Source organism: Paramacrobiotus metropolitanus, unplaced genomic scaffold (assembly GCF_019649055.1).
Source record: "Paramacrobiotus metropolitanus isolate TYO unplaced genomic scaffold, Prichtersi_v1.0 Parri_scaffold0000470, whole genome shotgun sequence".
Taxonomy (NCBI): Eukaryota; Metazoa; Tardigrada; class Eutardigrada; order Parachela; family Macrobiotidae; genus Paramacrobiotus; species Paramacrobiotus metropolitanus.
In genome coordinates, this window is record NW_026570690.1 from 1 (window position 1) to 13,500 (window position 13,500).

Below are 13,500 nucleotides of genomic sequence, written 5' to 3' on the forward strand. Positions count from 1 at the left end.
GAAGCCTACACCGGTCCAACAAGAAACCCGACCGACCTTCGGATTTCTGCCGTGAGTTGTATCGCCACCACGGGTCCGGAGGAGAACGCGGGACCGGAGACATCCACACCGGACACCCCCGAGGCGCAGCCACTGACCCCAATAGGGTCTTGTGCGGAAAGGGCACTGGGACGGTACGAGACCGGGTCCTTCGCAGGGGCTCGGACTCCCGCCCAGAGGCATGTCAGGCCGGTCGCCATGGCAGCCTACGAGATGGCAGCCAGCGACAGCCCAGCTTCCGGTGTGCTGACTCACACACGGAGTCGCACTCGCTATCGTACGCCGTATCGGCCTCGACTCAGGCTCAGCTACGCCTTGCCACACCTACGGCTTGTCTCCGGCCAATCAGCGTTCGTTCACATGTTGGATCTGCCCAGTGCTGCCGATAGGCATTTTTCTATGTTACGGCTCATTTAGCCGCTCATTCCTGTTTAAGCCCAAGTTATACTTCCATCAAGCGAGCCAAATGATCATCATTTAGCGTCATTTCACTGATGCGCATTCATACTCGAATGAAGGAATGTGGTCAATCGTTGTCATTTAAGTATAAACACACCTCCCTGAAAACTGATACCTGACGCCGATCATGCAAAAATGACACTGAATGATAACGAAAATTGACGAAATAGTCGTGTTCATTCTGTCATGTATCATGTGTCAGGTTTCAACGGTTTTTCGAAGAACTCTTGCAAGAACACTTCCGTAATTGTATTTGAAGATGTTCGCTGAGACCCTGCAACTGTGAAATGAGTCAAAAACGGCAGTCTTTATGCAAATGCAATGACTGAACTCAAGAAATTCTTTCTGATGTAATTAAGGATAGAAAAGCATAACCATACAGTATTTTGTGATATCAAATATCAAAGCATATTAATGATATTGTACTGTTTTGTGAAAGGATACACTTTTGTAGAGGGCGACCGCCCTGAGTAGTCGTTACCGTCAACCGCCCACGGTAGCGGCAAGCGGCGATAGAGGCACCCGCCCACGTTACGGTTGTGTACTGCCGCCCACGGGGGCGGGCTACTCAACTATGGCGTGCCGACATTAGACGTATGGCAAGCCGGAAAATAACAAATACGGCTCGGGGGTGAAAATAGGGCATGTTTTGCTATGCGCCGCTATCTATCAAGTTTTACAACGTATAAGAATCAATCATTCTAAGTAATCAAACATATTTCTTGTGATTTTACATAGTACGAAATCTTGATAATATTGCATGCTCGGTGTCACAGTAAGAACTAACTGTAAGTACAGAAAATCTTATGCTTTTGCCATTGGTTATTGCAGCTCTTTTCTTCCTAAATTATTACGTGTGCCGTTTATTAATTGCACTTTCTTCTCATTCCCACTACGAAAGGCAATGGTAAAATCCTACAACTCACAAAAACTTCGCATTCAAGCAATTTTAATTTAAAAATATCGAGGAAAAATATTCTGGATATAATGGATAATACGAGCAACCTGATTAGCGGCATGAGACGGTTAGTTCATACTCTGCGCGTCAAGCGTGTCTTGTATTCATGCAACATTTGCCATCATGTTTCCGGCATCATTCACATGTTTCCACCTTCATTTAACTGATGCCACATGTTAAATGAAAATGAAAGCGCATGATCGTCAGCTTCATTTCTCATCAGGTGGAAGTATAACTTGGGCTTTAGTCATGATTTTTCTCTCACGCTGGCCACTTGCCATGCGTTATGCCCATGCTTTATCATTGTACACAATAAAGCTTCATTACTCACTATCGTGAGCCCTCTGTATTGTGCTGCTGATAGTGGTAATTAACAATACTTTGTAAGAGCTAGATTAGCAGGTGTAAATACTTCCATTTCGATTCGCGCTATCAGTTTTTATTACATACCGCTAGCAGCCTAGCACGAAAACCGAGGTAATGAGGACCTACAGATCATCTCTAAACTTAAAAATAATTAACTGTCATACCAGCCGTTTCAGAAACGGAAGCCGAGAACATTTAGCGCACATAAGCCTCGTACGATACCACGTGAAGTGGTTTGTATTAAATCGTAAATGTGCTTAAGTACGAAGCAATGCATTGGCCATAGGCTATAACATAGCAAATTTAAACTTCTAAATTCTGTTTGGCCACGCCCTACTAACCATGGCAGATGAAACTATTTTTTTAAGCATACCCTAGTGTTACTCTGCAGTCCTGCAAAAAAACGAAATTTTTCTGAGAGGGGGGCCGGTAACGCTGCCCTGGTAAATTACAAAAGTAAGCCCCTGAAGTTTAAGATTTGTTGAATGTTAAATAAGTGTATTCTATAATTACGCATATTTCCACAATAACAGACGGTGAGTTTCGTAGCGGAGTGACTAGTAAACATGCAATGGTTATACCTTGTCGCATTTATTAAAAGCCGTGTTGTCAGAAGCGGAAATCTGCAGATCCTGTAATCGTTGATTGAACTAATTTTGCTTGTAACGTTTTTCATAATTGGTATACATATTAAATAAATATTACAGAAACAGGTGGCATACGAATAATACTCGTAACTCAACGCTGGATCTGATTTAAAATAAAATTGTTGTGAATCTAATAATAAGCGATTAATCAAATACAAATTTTCTGACGCACCAGCCGTAAATGGTCGTATGTGCCTCTCTTTTTACCATTAAAAGCGCAAATTAATAATTTGCTACAAATGTAATTGAACTTTCCATTAGGATCCGTTCCGACTAACGAGGAAAATGCAGTTGCAAAATTGAACAGCTTTGTGTAAAACGTTGATTGAGTGTGTTAAAGACCGTCGGATATCCCGAGCGACATCGTAGCAGAGTGGCAAACACATTTAGCTCGAAATGATGTCAACGCGGCATGAGAAAAAAACTAAAATTACTTCGCTTGTGTAGATATTTATATTTTTTACGTTGTTTTTTCTATTCTAAGCGGTTTGAGATTCTTGTAATTGTAATAATTGACACGTTTATTGGGCAGCACGAGCTGCAGATAATCGTTTGTATAAATTATTTTTCTTTTCGGCTTGAAAACTGTGCAAACACAGTCGATCATTTTACCCAAGATAATTGTTTTACATTTCATTTGCTTTGTGAGCGGTTGGAGATTTTTATACGTAATTTGTTTCATACCGATTCTCTTGCCAGCACTAGCTGCAAATAATCGTTTGTATAAATTGTGTCTCTTGACAGACGCGGCTGGCGCGTTTAGCGCGAGATCTGCACGAGATTGACCGGTTGGCGGCGGAGACGAACGTGGCGGTGGGTAACTACCTGGGTCTGCGCGACCAGCACGACCGCGCCGTCGAGCACTTGACACTAGCGCTGCGCGGCTGCCCCGATCTGCCGCAGGCCTGGCTCTTCCTGGGGCACGAGTACTTGGAGCTGAAGAACCAGCCGCGGGCGGTGGCCTGCCTGCAGCGGGCCGTGCAGGTCGACCCGCGGGATTACAGGGCCTGGTTCGGACTAGGGAAGGTGCACGAGAGCGCAAAGTACTCTGACCATGTGTACTTCCAGCGATCAGCTGACAACGCCTTCCACGACCCCAAGCCCTGGTGTGCGCTCGGGGACGTCTTCGTCAAACTCAACCAACCGGATGACGCCGCTCGCGCCTACTGGCAGGTACGAACCTACGTTGGTTATTTTCCTTCCATTTCTTTGTCGCCGTTGCGCCAATCATTACAAATACTTATTTTTTTTACTACATTTATTTTGTAAAATCATTAGCTTGTTATCTTATTTTATTACAATCTACGTGTGTTTATTCTAGCGTGTGTTTTGTTGAAAAGTACAACACAAGGTTTCTGAAAATATTTTTATTTCGGTAAATTTCTATGACTATCGTTGGTTTCACCGTTCCACCGGCAAATAGCATGGATTTTTTTATTTATTTATATGTTATGAACAGTCTGGTACTGGTTTAACATTTAGTGTAAACATAAGCCGCCTGCCGGCCCTGTCGTAATGGGAAGCTGTATGTATATAGGAAACACAGGCCACTGATACGGTCCTTCTGTTTTGCAGTCGTACCAGAACGGTGACAAGGAGGACGGCGCCATTGGGAAATTAGGCCGGGTGTTGAGCAAGAGCGATGTTGCAAAGGCGGCCATCGCGTTCCAGCGCTACATCGCCGCCTGCGAGGAGGGGCTCGTCAAAGGCCAGGAGGACGTTAATCGCAGTGCTTTCGCGACGGAGCTGGGCGAGGCCTACCTCTTCCTGGCGAGAATGCAGCTGGAGGCGGGGAACACGGCGGAGGCCAGGACCTGGGCGAGGAAGGCGATGGTGGTCAGCGGGATGGCCAAGGCCGTCTCCGAGTTCCTTTTGCGCGTCGACGGGAAGACGGAGCACGAGCGCAGCGTCCACAGCGACGCCAGCGCCATGGATCTCAACGTCACCGACCACTCCGCGGGGGCGGGCATGGAGGGCCTCATCAGTGACGACGAGGAGAACCTCCCCTCCACCCTTGCCAGCTAATCTTCCTTTTTGTTAAACGGCATTTTTTTAAAGTTTTTGTAGTTGTCATGATGACAATTTGTCTGTTTTGCACGTACTGTCTTGGACTGAAACCGTGGAAAAACGCCAGTTAGCATGCGGTTGAGAACTAAGTGATAAAATCAGCTAACCATGTGCAACGCGAACATGTCCTGTGCGCAGTCGCGTACAAGTGCCAGCACTCCGGAAGCGGTCATTTTTTCAGTAGACGTTAAATCGAAGCATCTACCGTGCTTTTTTATTCTGCATTCACTGCATTGTACACAGATTTCGGTCATAACGGAATACTTCGGCAAAAGTGGCTTTGGTTTATAGATACGGTTTAAACTTTAAACTGTACGCAATACTACGCGTCCTGTGAATTAAAGCACACGAAGATACGCCCAGTTTGGTCGCTTTAAACGAAATGTGAGCGGAAACCATAAGCTAAGTGCGTGTCGCTTTTCCGCGGTCATCAAGAGTATGCTAGAAAAGGGAAACCCGGCTGTTAAAACGCACAAAAATCTGTCCCCGCACAAAAATCTGTCCCAACAGCGGTACTGTAAATCATTCTAATGTGCAGGCAAAATCGTTCTGTACATTACATTAGTGCACGTTCCTTGTGCACACGGAGCGGCAGTCTCACATTCGTTCACATCTGTTCGGCAGAAGAAATGCAGAAGCTGTGGGTGTTTTATCTTGCAAAGTTACCGTTGTCAGGTTTCAGTCATCACAGATAATTACGACATAAACGTAGGTGAACGTATGTGTCGTAATCGGTCGTTTGGTTAGAGGATTACTTGACGAATTTATTGATGAGCGAATACAAAGTAAGTAATCTAACATCCACAAAAGAAACATTACATTACGAATTTAACAAACAGCGGAAACAGGCGGCCGAATTACAGAGAACATTTGATCTAAATTAGCCGTGGCTGGTGCCGTTCCCAGGATGGATGCCGCGTTTCCCCGTTGGACTTCGATGCTGAACCTCTGGCGCAGATATTCCGTTGCACGTACCTCGCCTGTTTCCTGACGAATCATCTTGCCCACTTCAGTGATTAGCTGGGATGCTCCCGGTCCGAGTGGTCCTAATGTCTCAACGCCCACCGCACGGAACAGGTAGTCCTGCGTGATGTTCTGGTACTTCCCAATTTTCTTCCGTTCGGCCTGAGCCGCTGCTGCGCCGGCTTGCGTGGATGTTGCTGCGATATGTGATAAGGCCATTGTACACACACATGTCACATCCCATGTTAACATCTTGCCTCGTTCCCATGGCACTAAGGTGACTCCATCTGGGCGTTTGCCGTTGGTTCGCGATAAACCCTAAGGCTCGAGTTCAGTCTCAATGGTGGCGGAGGCGAAGGCTCGTTTGAGCGTCGCGTTTAAGCTGCTGTGTCGTGACTTCCGGCCCCGACTTTTCTTACAGCTCAAGCCGTGGTAGCCTCGTGCGTCCACCCATTCACTGCAAATGCATCGGTGCGGAGTAACGATCGCTGTTCCAAGACGCAGGCCAACAGCGATTCTTAATGCAGAGTCGTTCAGCAGATTTCCCAGTGATGCAGCTGGAAGTGCATCCAGCCATGCTCCGTTGTCCTTGGTGCTAACACCCAGAAGCCGTGCTTGGCTAGAAATGTCGGACTGGGCCTTTTCAGAAAGCATCTTTACGGAAGTTTGGATGACTGGTTCATCCCACATTTTCTGAAATTTTCGGGCTTCCACAGCTGGAAGATCGGCTTCCGTTACACGCTGCCACTCAGCTTCGGCGGTGCCGCAGTACACTTCCGGATCGAAGTCGGTTATTTCGGTTGCCAGTCGGGTCACTGAGTAAGCCGAGGCCAAGAAGGCCGGAAGAGCAAGCTTCTTAATACTCCGGATACCGAGACCACCTTCTGCAACTAGAAGGGATGCCTGCACCCAGTTCACGTCGGTGATGTTCACGTTGGTGATTGCCGAAAGGCATTCACGAATCATTACGTCAAATTCGGTCAGTAGTCCTCTCTGTAGATAACACCGAGCAGTGCGCAACTTATATGTCATTCTTACCGGTCCCATGCTGCATTTCAGTAGGTACAGGGCGTGATGAGCCGGTAGTAATTTCAGTCGCCGCACAATTCGGGCAATTTGTGCTGTCGCTGTGGTAAGCGCCCCCGCCACGGCAGCATCGTGGAGTGGAGCGCCCAAGTACTGCAGCTCGCCCAACTGTGGGCACTGGAGATCGGGAAAAGACTGGAGGAAGGCTGTGATAACAGTCTGGCGTTCATCTTCGGTGCCTCCCACAACAACCAATTCGCATTTCGCGATATTCAACGCCAGGCCGCGCATTTCCAGCTCTTCCTTTAGGAAACACAGGTCGTCGTAGACGTCATCTGGGTCACCACCAAGCGCGTCATCGTCGAGGAAACTTTCTTTTAACTTCGATTTGAGGTTTTTATGTGGGCCGATTGTTGCTAGACAGTACAGTAGCGGGCCGAGGGGATCGCCTTGCTGTATGCCCGCTTGCGACGAAATTTGGTAGCCACCATGGAGCAGTACTGACGGTTCACCGTAGCACTGGCGCACGTACAGTGAGTATGTTGGTAAAAACTCTTCTGTAGCTTCCAAAATGCGATTCCTGTCGAGAGAATTGAAGGCATTTTTCACGTCCAGCTTAAGAAAAACCTGCGGTCTGTCTCCGTTTATAGCGTCTTCTATGAAGTAGCGTGCGCCGTGGACTGCTGCCTCCGCGCCTCCTTTCGTTGCGAAACCCAGTTGGACAGGTTGCAAGACGCTGTTCAGGTGTGATGATCGGAAAGACACGGTGCGAGACATAATCCGTCTGAGTGCCGTACCAACAGCGATAGGGCGAGTACTCCGTCTTTCTTTTAAAGGCGAACAGATTCGCTCCATACAGAATTTTGGCGATTTCAAGGGTACTCACCTTAGCATGATGTTCGTTACGCCAGCCGAACGAACCGTACAATTTTTTGGTAGTTTCTTGGTTCTTCACTGTTGTCAGATCTTTCAAATACTGCGGCCGCATCCTGTCTGGACCTGCTGCGATCCATTCGGGAACGCGCGGATAGCTTCCAAAATTTCAGCGGGAGACACGGGAGGTGGCAGTGGGGTTGCGACACCCGAGGGCGGTTGCACATTCGACGGGTTGTGGGGGTGTTTTCCGAGTAGCTGCGAATAGGTATCATCGGATGGCGGCATCACTGACTCTTCACTCACCAGCTGCTGTACAGCGCCAGCTACATTTCCGTCCTGAAGCTTGCGACTAACTCGCTTGCGGAGGCGCACTGGATCTTCAGGGTCCGTTGCAGGCTGTGCCTGCCTGCGTGGTTCTCCCTGATTGGCTTCTGGAGGGTTTTTCTGCTGCAGATTCTGACGTATCACATTGGGGTAAGTCATGTCTGATCTTTCACCAGGAGCTGCTTTTGGTTGCCCGAGAGTTGCGTAGCTGAACACGAGGAGATCGGTCCATGCTTCGATGGAGTTGCTGGAAGCGACGTTTTCCAGGGTGCTGTTCAATGCTTCGGCCACAATCACGCGTGTACTTTGGGGATGTGATCTGGTAGATGGACAAGTTCGCGTAGCTCAGCAAGTCGTGCTGGCAAATCTTTTGGCTGGCTCGCTGTTGGGTGGTGGGGGTGGTACTGCGCCTGGCTTGCTGGGATCGCAGCCGTTGCTCTGCGGCCCGCTTGCAGTACTTGGGGGGCTTTTTGAGATGGTTCGCCAGGTAATTTGCGCTGGTAAGGACTGTCTGACACTTCGGACATTGTAGAGGATTCGTCATTCTCCTTTCAACAAAACGTTTGGGCAGCGACAGATCTGAACGGTAGGAGATCAAAAAAGAGTACTTACGGAGTATAGAACTGTGGGGGCTCGATAACTACGGGGCAACTGCCACGACAGTCTCTGGAGAAATTCTCCAGACTAGGCCCCGTAGCCACCCTCCGATACTGGATGAGGGAAATTTTCATCCAGGGGCGATGACATGCCCATTTAAAACAATAAACATTGTTTGATAAGGACGAGAATAACATGAAGTTATAAAAAGACTAGTGTGGCAAAGGAAAGCTAATGGTAAGCTGCTAATACTGCTAATTTAGTAAATTAGAATGATAAACGTCACGAACAATAGTCATTCACAGTACCTAGTTGGTACGCTTTGAGTACAGTACTAAACTTTTATATTTTTAACTTTGGTCTTTGTATTAAAAATTTTATAATAGTAATTATAATATTCAGTTTTCTCGAATTGAAGTACTGGAAAGCTTTGTAACCTTTGCTGGATTACTTTGTAACCTTTGCTGCATTCACACGTGTAACTTCCGACGGTGTCAGCACAGCGACCGTTCCAAGCACAGACTGGGCTCAGTCATGCATTCGTTGATATCTGCAAAAAATAATAATTATACCGTTGAAAAATTTAATTAAGTTACATTTTTCGTACCAGCAGTACCGACGATCTGGATTTTATTGGAATCATCTGGAAGCCTTTGGTGCATGTACATACACATGTATCTGTACATGTACATGCTGTATGAATCAGCAAAAACCTAAATGAAGACAAATTAAATGACACGACTTACAGTAGAAACAATAGAAATAATCTCCATAATTCAACTTAACAATGCAGAAACACTTCTGCACTGACCAGATACATCCCTGGGCAAAATTAATATGGCACTCCCAGTTGTCCATCGCTACTGATTTTGGTAGGTAGTATGCCGACAACTTGTCGACGACAAGTGACATCACGGTAGCACGATAGCGGTTCACATACATTTCTGCGTATCACATCCGAAGCCAGTTAACCCAGGAAAACCGGGTACTGGAAGGGATGGGACTAGAGTCTTGAAAATTGGCAGTCTGGGACAGAAAAATTTAATTAAGAGAAAAATAATTTTTTCAAAATTTCAGCGACCATAGGTCAAGCAGGAGATGACCATGTCGGCCTAACACGCATGGTAACCATGTTGCCCCGACATGTTATCTAATGCGTTTATAAAAACTGACAGAAAAATCGCACAGAATATGTCAATAGCTCAAACGATAGATCTCAACGAGTACTTTGTGATAGATGCAATGTGATGGTCATCGAGATGACCAGTGGTCAAGGAAAATTTTAGAGCGAAAAAGCACTGATTTGAGCCATTACATAAGTGCTACATGTGTATTTCGCAATAGTTGGTCACTTCTGTTTATGTTTTGGACAACTGGTCATCGGCTTTAATGTAAATGACGTGTACGTACTGTACATAGTCCGAGTGACGTATACAGTGGAAGTAATGCTATATCTGGTCGTGCAACTTAATGGAATACCGTAAAAAAAAGGAGGAGGCATGTGTGCGATGATCATCATCGTTATTTGACCGGTGGCCAACTTCTTCAAAGTGTATTAGAAGTGAGTGAAGTGACCAATTACTGAGATATACGAAAGTATCGAGCAGCAAGGTCAGCAAAGTTTTGCTAAAAAAATCTGTCACTTACGTTTATTCAAAACTACAAATTTAGGTATTCAGAAAGGAAGACACGACTACTAAGCCATTTCTCCTATCCGTAATACTCTCCGCTTTGTGCCGACTGATTTCTAAAGGCTACGACGCACGAGCACTCTTGCACCGGAAGCTCCAAATTATGTGTTTTATCACTGTGAAGCAAGGGCAAAAGCTCAACTGGCAGTGTATTAACGCGAGATGAATAACATTTACAAAATTTCTCTCTCATTATTGTAGCTTAATTCAGTTGACATTAGCAAAGAATACACGAAATCTGCCACAACAGAGTAGCCGGTGCAGTACATTCTGTCTGTACATGGCAATAGTGACGTTTCACACACAAGCGAAGCACTGTACAGCTGTTCGCGCAACTGGTCGAGCCCGACGTTGAGTCATTTTTGCAGTCCATTGTAGGTATTACGGGTCACACCTATTTTATAATTACTGAAAGCAGTCATTACGCAATTGTTTTGGACTTTATTTAAGCTGATGTTAATGGCGTTCAGTCAAAAATACATTTTTTTCAAATTTCCGGTCAGTGCTGACCAGTGGTCACTTTGCTGACCACTATTCGCACGTCAGTTAATACAGCTTTTTAAGGGCTTTATTTTGATTTTATGTTGTATTGTGTATGATTTTTCTGCCAATTGTTATGAATTTATAAAGAATATCGATTATTTAATACCTTGCCCAACCGTGTCATGACCGACATGGTATTTTCAACTGACCAGCACTGACCAGTGAACGATTTTTTTCTTTACGTTTCCTCATTCTTTTATAAAGCTAAGCATTTACTTCCCCTGTGATTTTTGTGGGAATTATCGGATGTTTGGCTGGCGGTATAGACAAGCAGGAACTCCGGGAGCCCCGTTTGGTCAATTTTGACCATCTTTGGTCACCCTCTGGGCCCTCCGGACACGGTAAAGCTATCGGTTATATATTTTAAATTGTCGCCTAACATTTCTTCTTTGAAATAAAACAATTAAAACCAATTTACGACCATAACAGCGGATTATAGAAAATAAGTCCTCCACCATGTCGGCCTAACACGCATGGTGTGGAACGGGTTAAGAAAGCTAAAGCGCACAGTAGTAACGTTACTGATAGCTTTAGAGATCGTTGTCTTGGGATTTCAGAGTGAATCCAGGAGGATGCACAAACAATAAATTAAAGCCACCGTCCGTGTCCTGCCACTGTGCGTTGAGTGCACAAGGCAGCGGTATGCACTCATTGATATTTACACATGTGTATATAAAAAAAGACCACAATTGGAACGGTAAGCAGATCTCGAAACTGCAATAACGATAAACTTACTGACCCGCATGTTCCGCCCGCAAACTCGTAGCCGGCATCACATGGACATGTGTAGCTTCGTGATACCGAATAAGGATATTGCGTTTTTCACACAGTCGTCTTGCTTGATCACTTCATGGAAAATGCAGGAATTGACCAGTGCGCAATAAAACCATGCAGTCGTGGAGAATGCAAAGATTTCCCGCGTCGATACGAATGCATTTGCCCAGTTCGGTATCGATATGACACTTGTACTGGTGACAAAGACCATAGAAAACTTCACTATATCAAGGCAAGGATAGTTATACATAACTTCATAATTACGAGTATTATCATTTTCAAAGAGATTACGAGTGTCAAATCCATGCCGAAGTATGGGAACGTGCCAGATCGAACAGAGACGGTTCTTACGTGTGCTAAGGTTACAGTATACGAACTTCATCGACTGACTTGCCATATACCGTAATTATCGAATTTGTGGCTCCCCCCGAAATAAGAGCCCCCCCTGTAATAAGCCCCCCTCCCCGACCCTGTTTGAAAAATAAGGCCACCCCCCGAAATTACGCCCCAGGGGGCCGTTATTAAATGTCAAGCGCTGCAAAATGATAGGTGTACCGCAAATGCTTTATAAAATTGTGAACAAACATTAAACGGACATCAACATAATGCGGTATTTGTAGGCAAAAAAGTGTATAGGGACCTTAGTATATGGTCGAAAATGATGCCGGGAAGGTTGCGCTGTTGCGTATACCGATAATTACTGCGGTCAATTTCACTAGAACAGGATGTGCAGTTGTTTGAAATATAATGCCCCTCCCAAAATATACCGTTCGAAAAATAATGCCACCCCCGAAATTGCGCCCCTCCCGAAATAAGCCCCCCTCCGCCATAGCTCTTCGGAACTATTTGTACCCCAGGGCCACAAATTCGATAATTACGGTATGTAGGCATTTGGCATTTGCATTTTGCAAAATATGCATTTTGAATAAGGCGTTGTTTATTAACAGTTTTACAGTGTCTTGTAATTGTCCGATGTACATGAATGTAGCAGTCGCAATCTCCGGATTGTGGTCAGAGGCAGTGTGACAACACCATCGCTGCATCCGTCTGCAGATGCGCTTCCACTTCCGCAACGCCAGAGGACCGACAGGATCATGTGTGGCCCCGTGTGAGCATACACAGGAATGCAGGGACAATCCGAATCCATATGCACCTGAAACCTGTGTCGAAGTAAGCATTTATTTCCTCCTGTGCTGCAGTTGCAGGTCAGGTTAGTGAAATCTTCCGTGTTTTTGCAGACGAGCGGTGGATATCCGTGCAGATCTCCACCCGGTTTCTCGTTCCTAAACGGAGCCTGCAAACAAATCAATTACTGTGCTAGTGAAGACAAGTGCAAACCCGGAACATGATACGTGCGGTCAGGCAGTGCCGCTCTACAGTAGTATAGGCTTCTGGCGAAGCTTCGCCAGAAGCCTATACTACTGTAGAGCGGCACTGGGTCAGGTATGCAGCAGCGATACAAGACATCCTCGGAACATTTAATGAGATGCGAGATAACGAGGACGTTTTTTTAGCTTTTAGATTGGCTGATCGGGAATGATTAGTGCCCGATGTTGTTTTTCTTCTCAGCTCGGCTGTGATTTTGTTATTATTGAAATCTTACGCCAATAAAATCAGACATTTTGTTGAATCGTGCTGTTAATGGCGTGCAGCGCTTTAACGCAAGGATCGTATAAACATAATATACAGACTGTACAACTGCCCACCGGGATATTGATCAACATCGGAGCCTCCCAACGACTGCATCGCAAGCTCTTGTTGCACTCTAAACAAAAATTATTTTAACCAGAAACCACCGAGTGCGAAGTTCGGTGCTTGTTGGTTATTATTGTGCGTCAGTTATAATTATACACCAGTTACCGGTAAAGTACTTTGTAATACTTACAACATTCGCATTAATAATACGCATTGCACTACACAGTTCAGTGCACATTGCATTGCACAATAATAATAATACACTGCATTGCACTAATAATAATTGCATTGCACTGCGTTTGCACTACTGATAATATTCGTATCCCGCTATCGTCACTAGTTATTATGGGCTTCGGTATTTACTTCTACTCAGCAGGGAAACATCCTCGACTTCCTTCTCAGAAACACTCGGTGTTTGTCCAGGACAAAAGATTAGCAAACCGTAGAATAAGCGAACCGCGGAGGCGAAACCGCA

At 45.6% G+C, this 13,500-nt stretch overlaps 2 protein-coding genes across 2 annotated transcripts; one reads left to right on the top strand and one right to left on the bottom strand.

The window, feature by feature from the left end:
- Positions 1 to 3,213: 3,213 nt before the first annotated feature.
- LOC129602446 (cell division cycle protein 23 homolog) lies at positions 3,214 to 4,494 on the top strand (the record flags this gene model as incomplete). The annotated part of the gene is made up of 2 exons (XM_055501462.1): positions 3,214 to 3,642; positions 4,045 to 4,494. Coding segments are annotated over 2 exons (879 nt in total), but the record flags the coding sequence as incomplete, so codon positions are not given.
- Positions 4,495 to 5,612: 1,118 nt separating this feature from the next.
- On the bottom strand, positions 5,613 to 7,164 carry LOC129602445 (uncharacterized). The gene has a single exon (XM_055501461.1). It carries the CDS (start codon positions 6,814 to 6,816, stop codon positions 5,818 to 5,820), a length of 999 nt encoding a protein of 332 aa, XP_055357436.1. The 5' UTR covers positions 6,817 to 7,164; the 3' UTR covers positions 5,613 to 5,817.
- Positions 7,165 to 13,500: the final 6,336 nt, after the last annotated feature.